Source organism: Oncorhynchus gorbuscha, linkage group LG15 (genome assembly GCF_021184085.1).
Source record: "Oncorhynchus gorbuscha isolate QuinsamMale2020 ecotype Even-year linkage group LG15, OgorEven_v1.0, whole genome shotgun sequence".
Taxonomy (NCBI): Eukaryota; Metazoa; Chordata; class Actinopteri; order Salmoniformes; family Salmonidae; genus Oncorhynchus; species Oncorhynchus gorbuscha.
Window position 1 is genome coordinate 70,992,696 of NC_060187.1, and position 20,908 is coordinate 71,013,603.

The 20,908-nt window shown below is 42.2% G+C and overlaps 2 protein-coding genes and 1 non-coding gene across 3 annotated transcripts in view; 2 read left to right on the top strand and 1 right to left on the bottom strand.

Moving 5' to 3' along the window:
• Window positions 1-7,632, top strand: part of LOC123997935 (Wilms tumor protein 1-interacting protein-like) — a 41,266-nt gene extending 33,634 nt beyond the window's left edge. The window contains exons 6-8 of the mRNA XM_046302668.1: window positions 1,515-1,566; window positions 5,142-5,210; window positions 6,186-7,632. Coding sequence (XP_046158624.1) covers window positions 1,515-1,566; window positions 5,142-5,210; window positions 6,186-6,329 — 265 coding nt within the window. The 3' untranslated portion in view covers window positions 6,330-7,632. The remainder of the gene's footprint in view (window positions 1-1,514; window positions 1,567-5,141; window positions 5,211-6,185) is intronic.
• A 767-nt stretch (window positions 7,633-8,399) lies between these two features.
• trnar-acg lies at window positions 8,400-8,472 on the bottom strand. The gene has a single exon. It is a non-coding gene; the product is annotated as a tRNA-Arg (tRNA).
• A 149-nt stretch (window positions 8,473-8,621) lies between these two features.
• Window positions 8,622-19,941, top strand: LOC123997936 (phosphatidylinositol-3-phosphatase SAC1-B-like). The gene is made up of 18 exons (XM_046302669.1): window positions 8,622-8,752; window positions 9,302-9,399; window positions 10,105-10,179; window positions 10,301-10,428; window positions 11,055-11,204; window positions 11,405-11,464; window positions 11,579-11,612; window positions 12,420-12,521; window positions 14,771-14,943; window positions 15,105-15,253; window positions 15,445-15,543; window positions 15,705-15,843; window positions 17,071-17,140; window positions 17,330-17,402; window positions 17,837-17,930; window positions 18,050-18,142; window positions 18,277-18,334; window positions 18,583-19,941. The coding sequence occupies exons 1-18, from the start codon at window positions 8,724-8,726 to the stop codon at window positions 18,717-18,719; spliced, it is 1,761 nt and encodes a 586-aa protein (XP_046158625.1). The 5' UTR covers window positions 8,622-8,723; the 3' UTR covers window positions 18,720-19,941.
• The last annotated feature ends 967 nt before the right edge of the window (window positions 19,942-20,908 follow it).

The window sequence follows — 20,908 nt, forward strand, 5'->3', positions numbered from 1 at the left end:
ACAACCGGCTGTGATTGGGAGTCCCATAAGGCGAAGCACAATTGGCCCAGCATCACCCGGGTTTGGCCGGGGTAGGCCGTCATAGTAAATAAGAATTTGTTCTTAACTGACTTGCCTAGTTAAATAAAGGTTCAATAAAAATAAAAAATGTAATAAAAAAATATTGTGAAGCTTAACATTTACATTTTTAGCGACTTACAAGTGAAATGTGGTTTAAGTGCCTTGCTCAAGGTCACATCACCAGATTTTTCACCTAGTCAGCTCGGGGATTCGAACTAGCATCCTCAACAAAGTCACTTATAGATGCTTTGAACACGATATGACAAAAATGCTAATATTGGTCCCATGACTTGATTTGTGACACAAATGCTAAAACGTTAGCATGTGGAAACAGTGCTAAAGAAAAGCATGGATTGCTGTTATACCTTGTCCATAGACTGCTTACAGGATAAGGAAACCATGTGTACTTTTGTAATTTGGCTGATCTATCCCTTTAATGCAGTTCAAGTCAGTGGTGTTACTCTGGGCTATTAACACAATAATACTCTAGTAAATATTGCGCAGAGTGCAGGAAAAACAGGAATTTAATACAGATAACCTATTACGCATTTATATCTAGGACAAGAAATGTGTGTGGTTTCTCAGTCAGACCAAGTCATGCCCACTACAATGATAGGGCCTTTGATTTACAGACTCAGACATTCAGGTGTCAGCCAGCTGCACACGGTGTGTGTGTTTGTGTGTGTGGGGAAAGAATTAATGTATTGTTCTGGATTGGTTGAATCAGACCTGAAGATTCACCACCTCTCCTTAGCAGTCTCAACGCTCTCATGCACACACACACTGAAGGGGAGAGAGGGGTAAAGGAGGAGAGAAGGGGTAAAGGAGGAGAGAAGGGGTAAAGGAGGAGAGAAGGGGTAAAGGAGGAGAGAAGGGGTAAAGGAGGAGAGAAGGGGTAAAGGAGGAGAGAAGGGGTAAAGGAGGAGAGAAGGGGTAAAGGAGGAGAGAAGGGGTAAAGGAGGAGAGAAGGGGCAAAGGAGGAGAGAAGGGGCAAAGGAGGAGAGAAGGGGCAAAGGAGGAGAGAAGGGGCAAAGGAGGAGAGAAGGGGCAAAGGAGGAGACAATGGGCAAAGGGGGAGACAATGGGCAAAGGGGGAGACAATGGGCAAAGGGGGAGAGAATGGGCAAAGGAGGAGAGAATGGGCAAAGGGGGAGAGAATGGGCAAAGGGGAGAGAATGGGCAAAGGAGGAGAGAATGGGCAAAGGAGGAGAGAATGGGCAAAGGGGAGAGAATGGGCAAAGGAGGAGAGAATGGGCAATGGGGGAACTGGTGAAAGAGAGGAAGTGTTAGAAGTATTAACCTGAAGAAAGAGTAACAGATACAAGTGCTGTATCTATATCAAGCCTGGTGGTCTTTCTGTAGGGAACCAGTATAAACCAGACATATATTCTCAGTCTGAAACCGTTATTATTTCTACCAATTGATGTATCTTCTTTGTTCTCTCGTTTTCTCAGGGTCTTGGCCCCCAAATGTGCAGCATGTAACCAGCCCATTCTGCCTTCAGAGGTAAGCTCTCTTTGAACACAACATCTTCAAGTAATAGCCTAAGGACTTACATGTATACAGCCATAAAATAGGTGTTTTTCTGATCATCTGCATGTCATGTATGACAAAATACCAAATTGATCGGTTTACTACTAGTATAATGAACAGGGCCTGGAATGGTTCCTGTCTGCAAAGTGATTTCAACAGGAAGAACTCCTGTCCGTAGTAATGATGAATGATAATCAAAATGTTCAAGCATATATTATGGTTTACGATGCAAACACTTCCACTCCCATCCCATGTCAATATAGACAGTCACATTGCAACCTCTGACCTGATTCCCTCAGGGTAAAGATTGATATCCAACCCCAGTGTTGAACCTGAGACAGGAGCCAGATGTGAGGAGAGAGTTCCTCTGGCATAGCAAACGATTAAGTGTCCTACTGAGGCAGTAGAAAACGATCAAGAATCCTACTGAGGCAGTAGGAAACGATCAAGTATCATACTGAGGCAGTAGCAAACGATCAAGAATCCTACTGAGGCAGTAGAAAACGATCAAGTATCCTACTAAGGCAGTAGTAAACGATCAAGAATCCTACTGAGGCAGTAGAAAACGATCAAGTATGCTATTATCCTAGGTCAGGCTCTAGTGCAAGAGAAGGAGGAGGAAGGGGTGTGCTGTGTTTTAACATGTTGCATATGAGCAGGTATCCCTTTAAGCAACTGTTTGGATGTAGAGGGACTTGAAAGGGATCTCAGGCATGATGATCAGCTTTCCCTATTTAATCATTTGGAACTCGTCTCTGAAGTCTCACTCTCTCCAGAGCCAAGCAAGCTGCAGTCAGGATTCAGGAAGACATCAATTTTCACAGCTATTTACTCATTCTAAGGTCTGGGCTGAACCAATAAACCAACCTGATAACAGACCTGGGAACATCTCTTGTTGTAATGGCTGCCATAGTTACACGCAGGTCAGCAGACCCCCCCAAACATTTGATTTATTTAGTGCTTGATTGAGCTGGCGCAATGGAACCAATGGAAAAGTCCCAAAAGAGCAAACCCAGAGGATTTGGCACTTCATTCAGGCTCAATCGAACTATTAATGTATCTGAAAGAGAGCTATTTGAACCAGAGGCCCTACTAGGACACCATCCACTGAGGTGTAGATTCAGGGCTGGGCTTCTATTGGAGACCTCTGTGTGTAGGCCTACGTGGGGTGGTTTTGGGAGGGGTGTAGTTTGCCTATTTTGGTGTGTGGTTCAGATGCAGGCACTGCAGCCTACGCCTCACCCAGTGCATGACTGTTGCCCTAAACGTTATCCCTCCCTCTTAAAAAAATGTCCAAAATTAGAGTTGACTCGACAGGAATGTTGCCCCTCCTCACTGAGGCTATACGGGTAGAATTCAGAATAGGGGGGCAGTTTGTGTTGGACGTGCATATACTTTGTCATGAAAAAGGCCAGATAAATTCATGCCTACTAGCAGGTGGTTTGTAGAAGGGACCACAGTGCAGTACAAGGGGGAGAGTTTATAATAGCTTTTATTTAATGTGTGTAACTGGTTTAAAATGAGTTGATAGCTGAAAATCTTCCATGTACCCTCCTGCTGAGTGTGTCTGGCTGATATAGAATATAAGATGTCAGTTAGCTGAATAGTTAATTATATTATAATGTCAGTTCTGACAAGCCTTACTTTATTATCACATAACAATGGTATGTAACCACATGTCCATGATGAATAGCTTGTGTGATGACGGTAATAATTGGTGAAAGTCTGATAAATATGGAACATTCCAGCTGTAGTACCTGCCCTCTGAAGCTGTAGTAGGCTGAACCCAGACTGTCTGTCGGAAGCTAACTGTTCGTTAGCCATATGTTGACACATATGATGTCTTTGACACCTGGCTGTTTTCTCAGGTGAAGGTTCACAGTACTGACCAGAATTCTGGTGTTAGCCAAAGAACACATTTCTACACAACTACCTTCTTGACAATGTTGGCCTATTTTTAGGCCTATTTCAAATGTTGTAGTTTCTAAAGGTTGGAAGTAGCTTGCCTGCTGGTTGATAAATCAGCAGTAATTAGTTTACTGTACCTGTTAGCAGTCACGGCTAACTGTAGCTGAAGAAGAATCAGGCTCAATGAAAAAGCAATGGACAGAGGCCTATAAGGCAAAGGGATATTTTTATCCATGGATGCTCATTATGTAAAAACAAATGTACTGTTGGCTATCTAAGGATCTCAACAGTCCTCTCTGAAGGTGTAGAGTTCACGTTATTGGTGGTCAATCCATCATTTGAGTGTTGACCTCTGTCATTGTTGTGATTATGTCACTGATGGATTCCATCATTTTGGTGTTGTGACATCATAATACATGCTATTAGAGGCATAGAATTACATCTAGGTTGTTATCAATAAAACGTCACAATAAGGCAAGGACGGTAGCCCCACGATATCTCTCAATATTGGCCACCATTAATTTGATAATTGAATTATAAGTGAACTCCACCTGATTAGTTTGAGTGGTTTAAGTTCACTTCACCATCCTTTGTGGGCTCTGTCAAGCAGCAGAAGGGTGCATTTGCCGATGTAAGCCCATTGTTAGCTGATAATGGCTTCCTTTGCAAGCTACCGGTAGAAACTTTGTAGAGTTGGCTAAACGTAGTGCTAAGTAGAGCTAATGTACTTTTGTCTCCAACCAACGTAGGCCTACCGCGTGAAGTTAGCTAACATGAACCCTTTTCAACAGCTCAACATGCCAAATGGATCGGCTACCCTCACGAATCTGAAAATACATGATCAATAGATGTTTACTGATCATGACAAGCATGCAGTTACTTGCTGTATAACTCTGATGACAGAGCTAAATGTGGAGTAACCTGAACTGTGTAGTTCTGACTATGCTCTTCAAGGTGATGGTATTAAAACCAAATAGTTATAACATTTAACAACCCCTTAAAAACAGCATGTAGTTGTCAATGGTTTTAGTGGAGCCGGGGGTCTCCTTGCCCCCCAGCAGGCAAATGGAACGTTTGGTACCTTATTGTAACGTTTTGTTGATAACGACCTATAGAATCCCATTTGAATAGGATCTCTTTGGTTACAGGACTCTGATTGACTGATGCATTTCCCACTGTCACCTGCACCTGCAGAAGATGAAATGTGCACTGAATTGAATGCACTCTGTTACTGCCAACATCTACTTACGGTTTTGTCCATAAACCAACAGACAAAACAACTTTGCTGATAACTACTGATGAACAATGTACATACTATGACTGTGATAAGTGGTTGTCACAGCCATAGAATCATTTAATTGGATCACTATGGTCTCAACTATCTTAAGATGCACTAACTGTCAATCGCTCTGGATCAGAGAGGCTGCTAAATGTCTACATGTTTTATATATAATTTTAAAACTCCACTGAACAGAGCCACCTGTCACATATTTCTCCACACCTGACATTGGCCGCGGGAAAAAATGGAGAGTTGTCCGGGCCATGCATGCCATGTTTAACTGTTTTAAATTAACAGATCCAGCCTATACTGATAGCTACTCGGGTTCAGTGGACACTGAAAAGGCGGTCTGTCTCCACAGGGCTCTGATGAAACCATCCGAGTGGTATCCATGGATAAAGACTACCACGTGGAGTGCTATCACTGTGAAGTGGGTAAACATTAAGATACAAATTCCCTTTTCTATTTCCTTGTTGTTTTCCCTATATCCTTGTAGAGACTGGATGTTCTGTGTTGTTGGTGACCATAGTAAATGTTAAAGCTGTCATCTTAGTAAAGTATATCCACTAAAATAACTCGTTATTTCTCCACATGAATGTGCTTAAATGCCTGGGGGTAGATCCTGTACCATATGTCAGCCTTCTCATCATATCAAGAACTCCATATTTCAGTCATCATTTAGTCTTTTAAAATAAACGTTAGAGAGATTCTGGAAAGCTATTTACTGCACACAGATCATAGACAAGGTGGTCTCAGTGCTTAATTACAGTCTTGGTACTAATTGCGAGCTAGAAAGAGGAGCTCAAGCACATGTTCATTTGCTTCGCTCGTCAACACTGTCTGATGATTCTCCTCAAGTGCCTTTTCTCCTGACTCCCGCCTCAACAGCATTTGATTGACTTATGGAGTTCGGAGAGCACTTGAAAACAAACACCAGTAAGCCGAGTGGAGACGAGAGCTTTTGTGGATCTCTCTCTCTGAATAGCTCCACTGTGGAAGCTAGTTAAACAATTAATAGGAGTGGAAAGAGGACAAGAGGACACCCAATGTCCTTCTCATACAGTGTTTAGTCTGTCATGCCTGCTGGGCAATTCAAGAGGATTTAAGAATACCTTCAAGTTCTTTCGCCTTTGACAAGGTCTGTTCTTCTCAAATATGTTTACATTGAAGGAGAGAATGGCCCACAATTCACCTTGCTGGTATAGATAGCTAAGCTTCTGGAATATAGACAAATGTGTATTTTAAACCAGCGTTTTTACTGCATATTTTGCAGTTAAGATCCAATAGAATCAGATAGATGTAGATGGAATCACAATCACCTTTTGGGGTAATGTTCAAGTGTTATTCGATTTATTTGATAGGCTTTTCCCTTTTATCTTCCTCATCCCTCTGTGCTGGTCTGTAGGACTGTCAGATGGAGCTGAACGACGAGGAGGGGCACCGCTGCTACCCGCTGAACGGCCACCTCCTCTGCCACGCCTGCCACCTGAAGCACATCGAGCCGGGCTGCGCCTCGCCCACCGCTGCCTCCTACCAGCACCAGTTCTAGTTTTAGGATCTAGTGCATGGTGCCACCAGGTGGCCCTCTGAAATAACTGCCAATAACCAACCACAACCAATCTGCCCCAAAAAATCTGTCTATAATGGTTTGGATTATAATGTGCGCCTTTACTGTACATCTCTGATGTAAGTTAGGCCTCTGTTAGGGTTAATTGTGCGATTGGTTGATTGACTGATTGCGTGTGTGCATGTGTGGGAGTGTGCTTGTAAATGAGATTGACCTGTTATTATTTTTTATGAAAAAATCTATTTCTCTATCGAAGACATTGTTTATTAGTTGTGAAGTGTTGAACTTTCATCTGACACAAATGTTAATACTCTGGAAATATTTTTTAAATATATATATATATTTAAATACCAATGCCAAAGCACAGTTGTATTTTAATGACTGATACCAAAACAATTAAGCATGGAATTATAACAATACAATTTATAGTCTCAATTAGGTGCATTGTGTGTAAATAAATATGCATTTCATGTGCTTGTGTAAATATCCTGATCTTCATTTTCCCCTTTGTGTGCCACCAATTTCAGTTGCTCAGTTTGAATCAATGTGTTTGTAGATACTGATAGAGTAGAAATAGTTTGCATAGCTGAATAGAGCAGTTGCCCAGATTTGTTGTATGTCTCGGTGTGTGGGTTATGAAGGTGCGTTTCCATTACATTTTTTACTAGAAATACCTTCATTACTCATTTTAGCTAAAATGCAGGCAGTGTCTAGAAAGTCAAAGTTAGCAATTTAATACACAAACTGTACATGGTCCTGTAGTATTCCATGTCAATGGGACTCATGTTGTATTAGTATAACATTTCTATTGTTAAATGAACTTTGGATGTTCTGTTCCCAACACTGATACTGGGCTAATATTCCCACTGTCCTCTGTCACACACTACTCATAGAATATACTTTCTATTAGATTATTAACCCAAATATGGCAGTTATGTCTGGGTCAACAATGTTTCCAAAATCCCTGCACACAATTACCACCTAAGAAAATAGATAACTAGGTTCATTCTATTCCAATAAACCCCTGAATTCAATATCTATGAACAACCCCTGATAACCCATTTTGGTTTGTAGTGACAAAAAGAAAGTGACTCTAAATGATTCAGTAGGCTTAGTCTATCATATTTCATGATTTATTATATTTATCCTTGTTTGAAAAAAATCCCATGGTCATTAATCATATGTTCAAAGTATGTGAAGTATTCCAGTCGTTTACTGTATTTAAAAATGATTTGAGAGATGTCCATGTCAAATATTTAACAAAAATAAATGCATTGTAATAGATTGTCAAATTGTCTGTCTCTTCTTCATGAACAAGTAGCCTGTATACAACGAAAGCTTTTGCACAGCTGTGGTAGGTATATATTTTGCACAGCTGTGGTAGGTATATATTTACACAGGTATTTAGGATCATCCAAATAAATGCAGCCTTAAAGGGCCAATCAGCAGTTGCAACGACAACATAGTGGCCCCCACCACTGTTTCAGTAAAAAATTGAGGGATTGGGTTGGAGAAATGTAATCCCTCTCATATTCATAGACATGGCTATGGATGCTAAATTAGTTTTTATTAACATTTACTTTGTTTTTAAAAACATTGAGTAAAACAAGCTTATATTTTTGGTTCTGGACAGTTATATAAATTGATTGATTCTTGAAGAATATAAATGATATTCTTCAAGAATCACTGGGTACAGAGCATTAATATATAGATATATCAACTGCTGATTGTCCCTTTGAGGCTATTAGGACACACAAAAACATATAGAATACAAATAGTTTGATCATCCTTAATATGAGCAGTAACGTCAGACCAGACAGCGATGTTTTTTCAACAAACTCGCGGCAGGGCAGAATCAAATTTGCAGTAGTCCCTAGGCGACGAAAAGTTCTGAATCGGAAGATCAGAGTCAGCCAAGAGTCGAACTCAATCAAACAAGTCATGATACCATCGAAACAAAGAATAATATCTTCCTTCATCATGACAACAAACAACTTATAGGTTAATCTTCGGAGAAAAAATATCAGAGAAGATCCGGAGAGGAAAAAGTAACGAGCTAGCCAGGAGTCGAACCTAGAATCTTCTGATCCGTAGTCAGACGCGTTATCCATTGCGCCACTAGCCCGCTAGAAATGATTCAGGGACTGTCACTCTATAAAGTTATCACGATCTGATTTGTAGTGTAATAGTGCTTTTACTAAACTGTAATTTTGGTCAAGTAATGTATTTGTGTGTGATACATAATAAGTTGCTGCCTATACTTTATCATAGTTTACAAATGTGCTACGACGCTAAATGTCTGACCCAGGACTCCGGTCCAGCCATAATATACAATGTGCACATTCATTGACACGTCACTAGGTCAGACCTCTAAAGATGGCGACCGCCTACGAGAAATTCAACCTGTAAGTCTTGAAGATATATATCGTTTTCAGTATTTTATTTTCAGAAGCTAGCTAGTACAACTTTTCTGAAAACGTTGCCATATTTTGATGAGAGAACATTGCCGTAGGTGTACGTCTAGAGCTAGCTAGCAGATGATAAACTAGTTAGCTAACGTTCAACAGCAATTACAGGCTGCAGTCATTCGTATGCGGGATTTGTTTCAGTTTACAGTCATATCAAGGATGTGTAGTTGTTGTCCGTAACAGTACTTATTTAGCCATCTGCCTTTAGATTTAATTGAGTGGTAGAATTCTAATCGATCTTGTTGATGAAGCAGCTAGCTAATAAATAGTTAGCTTAGCTGTTAACGTTAGTTAGCCCATTGAGCCAGCTAGTGAGTAGCTAGTATGTGTGAGCTAGCTTGTGGTGACGTTAGCCACTAACTAAGTTGAGCGTTTGCCAAATCAAGCCAATGTTTTCCCTTTGTATAAGGCGTCACCATGCCAAATGTTCGTCTACCAAGGGCACTGATTTTGTATCTCCCTCCTCTGTGCCCCCCCCCCCTATAGGCACACTACCCCAGAGAAGTTTTACATTGAGGCTTGTGATGACGGCACCAATGATGTACTGTCCATTGACAGGGTGTCCACAGAAATGATCCTCACCGGTATGTTGAGTAGGCTGTGTTTGTGTGTGTTATATCATCATGGCATGATACTGTCTTATGCCGACCAAGTCCATTGTATATATTTTTTTATTTAACTAGGAAAGTCCGTTAAGAACAGATTCTTATTTACAATGATGGCCTACCAAAAGGCCTCCTGCGGGGAAGGGGGCTGGGATTAAAAATAGGACAAAACACATCACGACCAGAGATGAACACTACATAAAGAGAGACCTAAGACGACAACACAGCATGGTAGCAACATGACAATGACATGGTAACAACATGGCAGCAGCACAAAACGGTACAAACATTGTTGGGTACAGACAACAGCACAAAGGGCAAGAAGGTTGAGACAACAATACACCACGCAAAGCAGCCACAACTGTCAGTAAGAGTGTCCATGAGTGAGTCTTTGAATGAAGAGATTGAGACAACTGTCCAGTTTGAGTGTTTGTTGTAGCTCGTTCCAGTCGCTAGCTGCAGCGAACTGAAAGATAAGCGAATGGTGGTTTGTGATCATTAAAGGCAATGAAAAAATGATGTGGCTCAGTTGGTAGAGCACTGTGCAGTTGTGGGTTTGATTCCCATGGGAGACCAGTATGAAAATGTCTGCACTTACTACTGTAAGTCACTCAAGATAAGCGTGTCTGCTAAAATGACTAAAATGTTTTTAAAAATGATGATTATTTGTCTTTGTCTCTCTAGTGAGGAAAGACATTCCTCCCCATGCGGTCACCAGGCCAATATGTGGGATCATGGGAACTATCCGTCTGGTGGCAGGTAGGTTCAATCTTGCACTCTGTAAAATGATCCATTGAGAAGACTTTACCTGTCTACACACAAATGTTCTTAACAGGGTGAGTGTTTACTTTACCTGTGCCCCTCTGCCTACCCTCCCCAGGCATGTACCTCATCGTTGTCACAAAGAAGAAAAAGGTGGGTGACCTGTTGGGCCATGCTGTGTGGAAGGCTATGGACTTTGACGTTATCTCTTACAAGAAGACTGTGCTGCACCTGACAGACAATCAGGTAGGGAGGTGTGAGTTGGGGCCCCAGTGCCAGCCCACAACCACAAGCACCCAAGCTCAACATGACAACATGTTAATGACGGTGGGTTGTTTTGATGTGGATGCTGACCTGTCAAACCCTAGCCTGACCAATATGAATGCATTATATTGGACAGAGGATGCTAGGCATCTGTGCTGACATAGACCCCCTTTCTTTGAATTGGCTATGGAGCCGGTCCACGGCAGACAGTGTGTCTGTAGACAGTCAAGTGTATGTGAAGGGCAAAGAGAAGGAGACCCCTTCTCACAGACAGAACAAGTACTGCATTCAGATGGTGTCATCATGTAGCTGTTACAAGAACACTCTGTTCTGTCCCCAAGTCTAGACAAGTGTTTCTCTATTAGTGAGCATCTCTGTTGGCTTCTAGTTACAGTACTGGTGGATATGTTATTTATAGTATATAAGTTTAGAGTCCTTGTATGTATTTTTTTAGGATAGTGGTCATCTGATACTTTCTAACCATCATTCCACCTAACTTCTGTTTTGCTTTCCTTCTTCAACCTTCCTCCTGACCTCTCACCTTTGACCTCTCTGCTTTCCTTGTTCAACCTGCCACCTGACCTATCTTTGGCCTCTGACCTCATCAGATGCAGGACAACAAAGCCTTCCTGTCCATGATCAACAGTGTTCTGCTCACAGACGGCTTCTACTTTGCTACAGACTATGACCTGACCCACACTCTGCAGAGACTTGCCAACACCAGCCCTGAGTTCCAGGAGATGAGCCTGCTGGAAAGGGTGAGAGAATGAGGGGATATATATGTATGTGAGGGAGGAAAATAATGTAAAAACATGTTTCCATTTGGAGATACATTCATGAAAACACGAGTAATGTACTTCTGTCCTGTACAGATGCAGACATTTCCTATGCAGGGCATGTGGAAACAAGTCGAATGGTATGATAAAGATGTGTTGTATTCTTGCCCTCTTTTTTTTAGGCAGATCAGCGGTTTGTGTGGAATGGTCACCTGTTGAGAGAATTCATGCCACAGCCAGAGGTAAGGACATAACTGACACATGTTAACCACTTGTGGTAAATATAGAATGAATATGCTCCAGTACAGATCTTATGATCTTTCTGAACTGCATCGTCTCTGTTCTTCTCTTGACAGCTGCACAGGTTTGCTTTCCCAGTTGTCCACGGCTGTATCCTTTCATGTTTGTTTTTTTGTTATAAACTCCAGATTAAGACTTTTCCCACTCTTCAATTCTCATAAACAGGAAGACCTCATTACCACTTCCTGTGTAAGACAACAGATATTGCCCATGTGAGATATGTCATTCACAAGGCGGTTGTTTATAGTGACTGAACTGTTAAACAGCATTGTAGTTTAAACCCTGTAATCTGAAAATAGTGTGAAATCTACCCTCTGTGAACAGTTGCATGTGTGCACAACACACTAGATCACATGGTCATTTTCACCTCCATATTTTGCATGGGGTTTAGCGGTCTGAGTGACTGGATGTAAACCAGCTAGTGATTCCCCCATTTCTCTGGATTAGTCTTGTCATTCTTTTCCTTGAGGGTAGCCTAGTGGTTAGAGCGTTGGACTAGTAACCGGAAGGTTGCAAATTCAAACCCCCGAGCTGACAAGGTACAAATCTGTCGTTCCTAGGCCGTCATTGAAAATAAGAATTTGTTCTTAACTGACTTGCCTAGTTAAATAAAGGTAAATAAATATCAATAGAAGTGAACTTGCAGTTTGTTCCTTTAGCCACAAGGGGGAGCCATAGATTAATATAGGTTGCATTATAATTGGGAAATTAGGGGTATTGTATTTACAGACAATGGAAAGTGAATCCATTGACATAATATGATGGAGCCCACTTGTCTAAACATCACAACACTCCAAAACATTTTCTGAAAAGGAGGTCAGAGAAAGGTTGAATTCAGGAGGTAAAGTTAGGCTTTAAAGGTTAAGACCGTGTTACCCCTAACCATGTGTTGTCCAGTCATCATTATGAAGTCCTGCTGCATCAATGGGAAGATCTTTGACTGGAACATCATCTCCAGGCGGAGCTGCTTCAGGGCTGGAGTACGTTACTACGTCAGAGGTGACTGACTCCACATCCACCAGCACGTCTAACTGGAGCTTTCTGACTAGAGCAGGGATGACGGACAATCTTTTCCACAGTGGACCGGTGTGGGTGCAGGGGGTTTTGTTCCAGCCAAACAGTAAAACATACAGTACCAGTCAAATGTTTGGACACGCCTACTCTTTCAAGGGGTTTTCCTTATTGTAGAATAATAGTGAAGACATAAACTATGAAATAACACATGGAATCATGTAGTAACCAAAAATGTGTTAAAAAAATATAAAATATAATTTTGATTCTTAAAAGTAGCCACCCTTTGCCTTGATGACAGCTTTGCACACTCTTGGCATTCTCTCAACCATCTTCATGGGGAATGCTTTTCCAACAGTCTTGAAGGAGTGCCCACATATGCTGAGCACTTGTTGGCTGCTTTTCCTTCACTCTGCGGTCCAAACCATCTCAATTGGGTTGAGGTCGGGTGATTGTGGAGGCCAGATCATCTGATTGCAAGCACTCCATCACTCTCTTTCTTGGTCAACTAGCTCTTATACAGCCTGGAGGTGTATTGGGTCATTGTCCTGTTAAAAAAAAAATGATAGTCCCACTAGGTACAAACCAGATGGGATGGTGTATCGCTGCAGAATGCTGTGGTAGCCATGCTGGTTAAGTGTGACCTTGAATTCTAAATAAATAATGTGTCACCAGCAAAGCACTCCCACACCATCACACCTCCTCCTCCATGCTTCACGGTGGGGTCCACACATGCGGAGATCATCCGTTTACCTACTCTGCGTCTCACATAGACACAGCGGTTGGAACCAAAAATGTGAAATATGGACTCATCAGACCAAAAGACAGATTTCTGCTGGTCTAATGTCTATTGCTTGTGTTTCTTGGCCCAAGCATGTCTCATTGATGTCTTTTAATAGTGGTTTCTTTGCAGCAATTTGACTTTGAAGTCCTGATTCACGCAGTCTCCTCTGAACAGTTTACGATGAGATATGTCTGTTACTTGAACTCTGAAGCATTTATTTGGGCTGCAATTTCTGAGCTGCTGTTAACTAATTAACTTTTACTCTGCAGCAAAGTTAACTCTGGGTCTTACTTTCCTGTGGCGGTCCTCATGAGAGCCAATTTCATCATAGAGCTTGCTGGTTTTGGCGACTACACTTGAAGAAACGTTCAAAGTTCTTAGTTTTCCGCATTAAGATCTTCATGTCTTAAATTATTGATGGACTTTTGTTTCTCTTTGCTTATTTGAGCTGTTCTTGCCATGACATAGCCCTATTTGGTAAAATACCAAGTCCATCTTCTGTGTACCACCCCTACCTTGTCACAACACAACTGATTGGCTCAAACGCATTAAGAAGGAAAGAAATTCCACAAATTAACTTTTAACAAGGCACACCTGTTAATTGAAATGCATTCCAGGTAACTACCTCATAAAGCTGGTTGAGAGAATGACAAGGCTGTGCAAAGCTGTCAACATACATTTTTTTGTTTGCAGGGAGGTTCTGAGAATGTTTTACCATGGTTCCCTGGAAGTTTTTCTGTTAGGTTTTATTAACGTTCTGAGCAAAAGTTTCAATTGGACTTAACACTGCTATCTTAGTTTGGGTTAACTGTTTTGTGCACAGATAGGACACATGGAAATTCATATGCTTAGGCATTAATCATTCAAACGTGTTTCTTTTTTTTATTGTGGCATGGCATAGGTAAGATCCAAACCTATGCTCTTCTGGTCTCGATCCATGGAATTAGTCCAATGCGCCACCAGGATGGAGCTAGCATGCCATATATTTTTCTAACAAATACAAAGTTGTTAATTTGAGTTTATAATTAGAATTATTCCCAATGTCAAACCACTTGGAGAACATTCCTAGAACATTACAAACATTGAAATTCAATGTAACTATGTTAGAACCCTCCCCCCTTTTTTTCCTTAAATGTGCTGAGAATTTTCATAGCTATGAACTATCCTGCACCATTTCCGGAAAGTTGTGGGAAGGTTTTTTGCAAAATAACCATAGGACAACTACACTCTCACCAAGCTCTAAGAAACATGGTTCTCAGAACGTTATATGCTAGCTGGGTCTTCAATCAATATATTGATTAGTGGAATCAGGTGTTTTACAGCTGGGTTGGAACAACACCCTGCACACACACCAGCCCTTTGCAGATAATATTGTCCTGTCCACTTTATAGTTTTACTGTCAAACACTCCTCGTTCAGACGGATCATTACATAATGTCTATTTGGTCCATCAGGCATTGACTCAGAGGGTCATGCAGCTAACTTTGTGGAGACAGAGCAGATTGTCCAGTACAGCGGGGGCAAGGCCTCATTCGTACAGACCCGAGGCTCCATCCCCTTCTACTGGTCCCAAAGACCCAACCTCAAGTACAAACCAAAACCTCAGATCAGCAAAACCATTGACCATGTAAGCTACCTGTTACAATATACATATTTTTTATTTCATGTTCAAACATTTTAATTTACAGTCCAAGTCATTTAATTACAGTAGAGGTATGATATTGAGGGTTACTATTACTGAGTTCTAAAGTCTTTCTTACCTTTTATTGTCCTGCTTTGCTTTCACAGCTGGATGGCTTCCAAAGGCATTTTGACTCGCAGATCATCATTTATGGAAAGCAAGTGATTTTAAATCTGATCGACCAGAAAGGCTCAGAGAAGCAATTGGAACAGGCCTTTGACAAAATGGTGTCCAGCTTGGGCAACGGCATGGTCAAGTAAGGACTATAGCTTTTCCCCATCATTCATTCTGATCCCACTATGCCCGTCTTCTTCTAACGTCATTCATGTGTTCATTTTGTTAGAGGTGAACATTCTGTCTAAAGCCATGGAACTTGAAATAACCCCTTACAGAAAAGGATTTAATTGGATTTGACATAACTTTTCTCCCTGTACCGTGCACCTCTAGGTACATAGCGTTTGACTTCCACAAGGAATGCAGTCGGATGAGGTGGCATCGCCTGCAGATCTTAGTCGATATGGTGACAGAGATGCAGGACGAGTATGGGTAGGTATTGAGTCTGCATGGCCGGCCATGTTATTCTGTCTTTGTGTACTTAGTTTTTTTTGGGATGGGGGTGTTCATGTCTCTGTGGTTTGCTGATTTGTTTTGTGACAAATGTTATTGTAAAATCAAATAGGAATCAAATTGTTTGATTGGTTGGTCAGGTACTTCCTGGTTGATGTGGATGGGAACGTTCTGGTGCAACAGGAAGGGATGTTCCGCAGTAACTGCATGGACTGTTTGGACCGTACCAACGTCATCCAGAGTCTGCTGGCACGACGCTCACTGCAGTCACAGCTGGAGGTGGGAACCACCAACCAGACTTGCCCACACTGACTAGACATGTCCATTTTATATATATATATATATATATATATATATATATATATATATATATATATATATGTGTATATATATATATATATATATATATATATGTATATATATATGTGTATATATATATATATATATATATATATATATATATGTATATATATATACATATATGTATATGTATATATATATATATGTATATATGTATATATATCACACACACACACTCCTACTACATTAATCTAGACCACAGGTGTCAAACTCATTCCACGGAGGGCCAAGTGGCAGAGGGTTCTCTCCTTCCTTGTACTTGATTGATGAATTAAGGTCACTAACTAGTAATGAACTCTCCACACCTGGTTGTCTAGGTCTTAATTGCAAGGAAACACCCAAAACCAGCAGACACTAGGCCCTCCACGGAATGAGTTTGACATCCCTGATCTAAACACTTCCACCACATCTAGACACACTATCTGTCTTTGACATAATGAGCAATGTCATGTTCCTCTCTGTTCCACCTCAGAAGTTTTACTGATCATTAAAGGTGTAGACCTAGCCTCCCCTTTTACATTCTGTAAAAGCAATGGTAAAAATCTTAATGGCAAACTACATTTCAGGAGGAGCTCGTCCATTTTGACCTAACAGACCTTTTGACTTGACAAAGTCATGCGTTTCTCAACTTCTTCGACTCACTTGACCCACATTTGCAAATGAGCAACAAACTGACAAAACAGAGACTGGAAAATCAAAACTCTATGTTGAAGGCCTCGTGACTAAAGCTGCTGTCTCTGTGGACTTTGACTGTGGGCTGTTTTAGTTATCGGACCCTATGTGGGCTGTGAAAAGGTCAGGTCTCATCTCAACCAGGTACATTAAATACTTCAGGTACCATTGTGTTTTATTCAACTGTTTTAGCACTGTGGGTTAAATTGTCATTGAAACATGTATTAATAGTGTAGTAGTTAGGCTGCTGGTTGACCCACAGGGTGATGAAGGTGCAGTTGCATCACAGTCTTTCGGGTAAACAACAGTGCTGAATCTGATGGCGACCATCTTGGTTCCACCTTGCCCCCTGTGGTCAGGCGACCATCTTGGTTCCACCTTGCCCCCTGTGGTCAGGCGACCATCTTGCTTCCACCTTGCCCCCTGTGGTCAGGCCACTGCAGTATCTCACCACACATCTTTGTTTATCTGCAGCGACTGGGAGTTCTCCACATGGGCCAGAGGATTGAAGATCAGTTCGACTTCGAGAAGATCTACAAAAATGGTGATCCTCAGCTGAAATCTGCACACTTTCCTACCCCTCTGCCAGCACGAGCACAGCATTGTCTTCCTTATGAGATTATTCCAACACTACGGTTTATTAACATGATTGAAATCCTCCCCTCTTTCCACTCACTAAATCTGTTTTCTTTATTCCACCCCCCTTTTCCTCTCTCACCCTTGCTCGCTGCAGCGTGGGCAGACAATGCCAATGCGTGTGCCAAGCAGTATGCTGGCACAGGGGCCTTGAAGACGGACTTCACAAGGTGAGAGAGAGGGGCTCACGTGTTTCTTGCTAATCTGGTGATTAGCAAACTAAGGCACAGGACTAGCTCTCTTCATGGATTCCAATAGAACTTGTCCATTTCTACAATGACAGAGAACTAGTTGTCTTTCTGCTGGCACAGTACCATCCCACTGTCAGTCACACCCCACACACCTATGAAGTTGGCCATGCATTATTGGCTATGAACTACATAAAAACATTGTACTGGTTTTGGTGATGAGTATTGAATGGACTGGTGCCCTTAGAACAGGGAGGAAGGAGTAGGATGTTTTGCTAGTGACCTTTGTTATAACCAGGAAGACAACTCTTGAGTAAGAGCGTGCTCAGGAAAGGGTGGAGGATGACGTCGATGATGATTTGTAGTGTGTGTGAGAGATTATGACAAGGATGACTGAAGAGTTGCTCATGTCTCAGAACAGGGAAGAGGACACAATGGGGGCTGGTGATGGATGGATGGAACTCCATGATCAGATACTACAAGAACAACTTCTCAGACGGCTTCAGACAGGTGTGTGTGTGTCTACTGTGCATGTGCCAGTTATTAGTCATGTTTTTGTAAATGTGACTAATGAAAAATGCTTGACTTGTGTGGTAACTGATAATTGAGACTTCTCTCCTGATCATCAGGACTCTATTGATCTGTTCCTGGGTAACTATTCCATTGATGAGGCAGACATGACCACACCCCTTCATGAGACCAAAGACTGGAAGTTCCTCACGGTGAGATCGGATTGGCTAGGCCTGATCACTGCTATGTGTACTGATTGGCTACAATATGTGTTGGTTTCAGTCACAGGTGGTAGATTGAGATTTCGTTATCTTATTTAACTCCTATTTCCCCTCTCCCCCTTTAGTTGCCCATTATCATGGTTGTGGCATTCTCCATGTGTATCATCTGCCTCCTCATGGCTGGTAAGACCGCAGTGGACTCCCTTGTCAATTCTGCATTGAATCCTAATAGGAGCATGGAATTTGTTTGAACATTCTAGTTACACCTGCACCAATCTCAAGTTAGGATTTGGTCCCATAAACACATTTTGCCGTACTTCGTTTTACAACACTGTTTCCACTGGTATTGACTAGGCAAGTATGTGCTATCAATGGGTACTTTTTCGGTACCAAGTTATTACTTGTAGTCACCCTCCGTGTCTCCCCCTCAGGTGACACGTGGACGGAGACCCTGGCGTATGTGCTGTTCTGGGGCACAGCTAGCTTCGTGACGGCCGGCGTCATCCTCTTCAACGGTCGGGAGTTTGTAGACGCGCCCAAGCTGGTCCAGAAGGAGAAGATGGACTGAATGTGTGCGTGTGGAAAGCAGCTACGCCCCACAGACTTCTCCTCTTCATCCCACTCTTCTTCATCATCGTACCCTCGGGATCAGCGGGCCTGGAGCCTTTACTGATTACTGAGCCAACGGCGTGAGGAAGAGGAGGGTGAGGGTGGGGTGAGAGAAAGGCCAGGTGTATGATGTAGGGCTGTGAAGCATACAGGGACTCGCTCTGCACTGGCCTGCTGCTGTCCACACCACTAAGCACATTGTTTGGGCTGGGGCTGGGGAATATCCCTAACCTGGTCCATAGACTGACTGTATAGGCTGAAAACTGTTTGATTTTATGATACAATACCCCACTACGGTAACACAGTTACCCCGCTGCACGGAATGCATATGAACGGGCACTGCTGTTGTTGCCATAGCAACATTGCCAAGGGAACTACTTTAAAAAAAATATCTTGCTTTTTTGTTGATTTGTCACCTAGCTACATCATGTCATATTTGCTCTGTTGGTTGCCATATTGTTTCAGTGTCATTGCCCCTCGGTGGTCGATCTGAGCGTAGTGTCTTAGTGTGATAGCTGACCTATTGGGTGCCAGTGGCTGTCTGTCGGCCCAGCCCAAGCCATGATCCCAAAACTAGGTCACCAATAGTCATGGAAAGAATGTGCTAGCTGGTCAATGGATGGTGAGGGAATGTTCTATTTGGTCAATAGGCAGGAAGAGAACGTGCTAGCTGGCCAGTGGTTGTTGAGAGAATGTTCTAGCTAGCCAATAGTTGGGGAGAGAATGGACTGAACTGTTTCAATAGGGAACTTTGGTTATGGTGTCCCATCACCATTAATGCCATAACTGCCCATACTATTCTCGCTCACTGCACTTCTGAGTGCACAGAAACTAAGCGTTTCACATGAGGATTGCTCTGAGATGTGACGAGAGGGATGTTTGTCTGTGTGGTATGTCTGGCTGTCTAGTCTTCCCAGGTATGGAAAGCTTCATGAAACAGCTGGAAAGACAAATCCTCATTAGTTTCTAACAACCAAAAGGTGTGAGAGAGCATCAAACTATATACTATAGTGAGTAGGATCTGTCTTTGACCAGTAGACTGTGAGGCCCAGACCTAGGCTAATAATGAAGCATGGATCTAATGGTCCAAAGCAGCCATTTCTATCTCAATATCAAGTCATTTCTGGGTAACAATTAAGTAACTTACTGTTATTGTTTTCAATTAAAATGGTTGTCTAGGATTGTCTGGGAATGGTTTTGGGGGAGGGGGAAACTGAACTAGCTGTTATTGGCAGAGATGTTTGGAAATCTTTGTTATTCATCTTTTAACTAATTTTTACCGTCTGGTGATGTCACCAGCAGGTCAAAACTCCATCCCACCAAAACAGCCTGAAATTTCAGGCGGTCTTTTCAAATACTAAGAGCATTATAATTTTCACAGTATTATTTCCAACCTGGAAATGTACACTGCTCAAAAAATAAAGGGAACACTAAAATAACACATCCTAGATCTGAATGAATGAAATATTCTCATTACATACTTTTTTCTTTACATAGTTGAATGTGCTGACAACAAAATCACACAAATTATCAATGGAAATCAAATTTATCAACCGATGGAGGTCTGGATTTGGATTCATACTCAAAATTAAAGTGGAAAACCACACTACAGGCTGATCCAACTTTGATGTAATGTCCTTAAAACAAGTCAAAATGAGGCTCAGTAGTGTGTGTGGCCTCCACGTGCCTGTGTGACCTCCCTACAACACCTGGGCATGCTCCTGATGAGGTGGCGGATGGTCTCCTGAGGGATCTCCTCCCAGACCTGGACTAAAAGCACCTGCCAACTCCTGGACAGTCTGTGGTGCAACGTGGCGTTGGTGGATGGAGCGAGACATGATGTCCCAGAAGTGCTCAATTGGATTCAGGTCTGGGGAACGGGCGGGCCAATCCTTAGCATCAATGCCTTCCTCTTGCAGGAACTGCTGACACTCCAGCCACATGAGGCCTTGCGTTAGGAGGAACCCAGGGCCAACCGCACCAGCATATGGTCTCACAAGGGGTCTGAGGATCTCATCTCGGTACCTAATGGCAGTCAGGCTACCTCTGGCGAGCACATGGAGGGCTGCGCGGCCCCCCAAAGAAATGCCACCCCACACCATGACTGACCCACCGCCAAACCAGTCATGCTGGAGGATGTTGCAGGCA

What these genes read in the sequence shown, in the direction of transcription:
- LOC123997936 (XM_046302669.1), top strand. Translation starts at nt 8,724, where the DNA reads ATGGCGACCGCCTACGAGAAATTCAACCT. An exon ending in AATTCATGCCACAGCCAGAG is followed by an intron (nt 11,465 to 11,578) that starts GTAAGGACATAA and finishes TTCTCTTGACAG; the next exon opens with CTGCACAGGTTTGCTTTCCC. An exon ending in GAGATGCAGGACGAGTATGG is followed by an intron (nt 15,544 to 15,704) that starts GTAGGTATTGAG and finishes TTGGTTGGTCAG; the next exon opens with GTACTTCCTGGTTGATGTGG.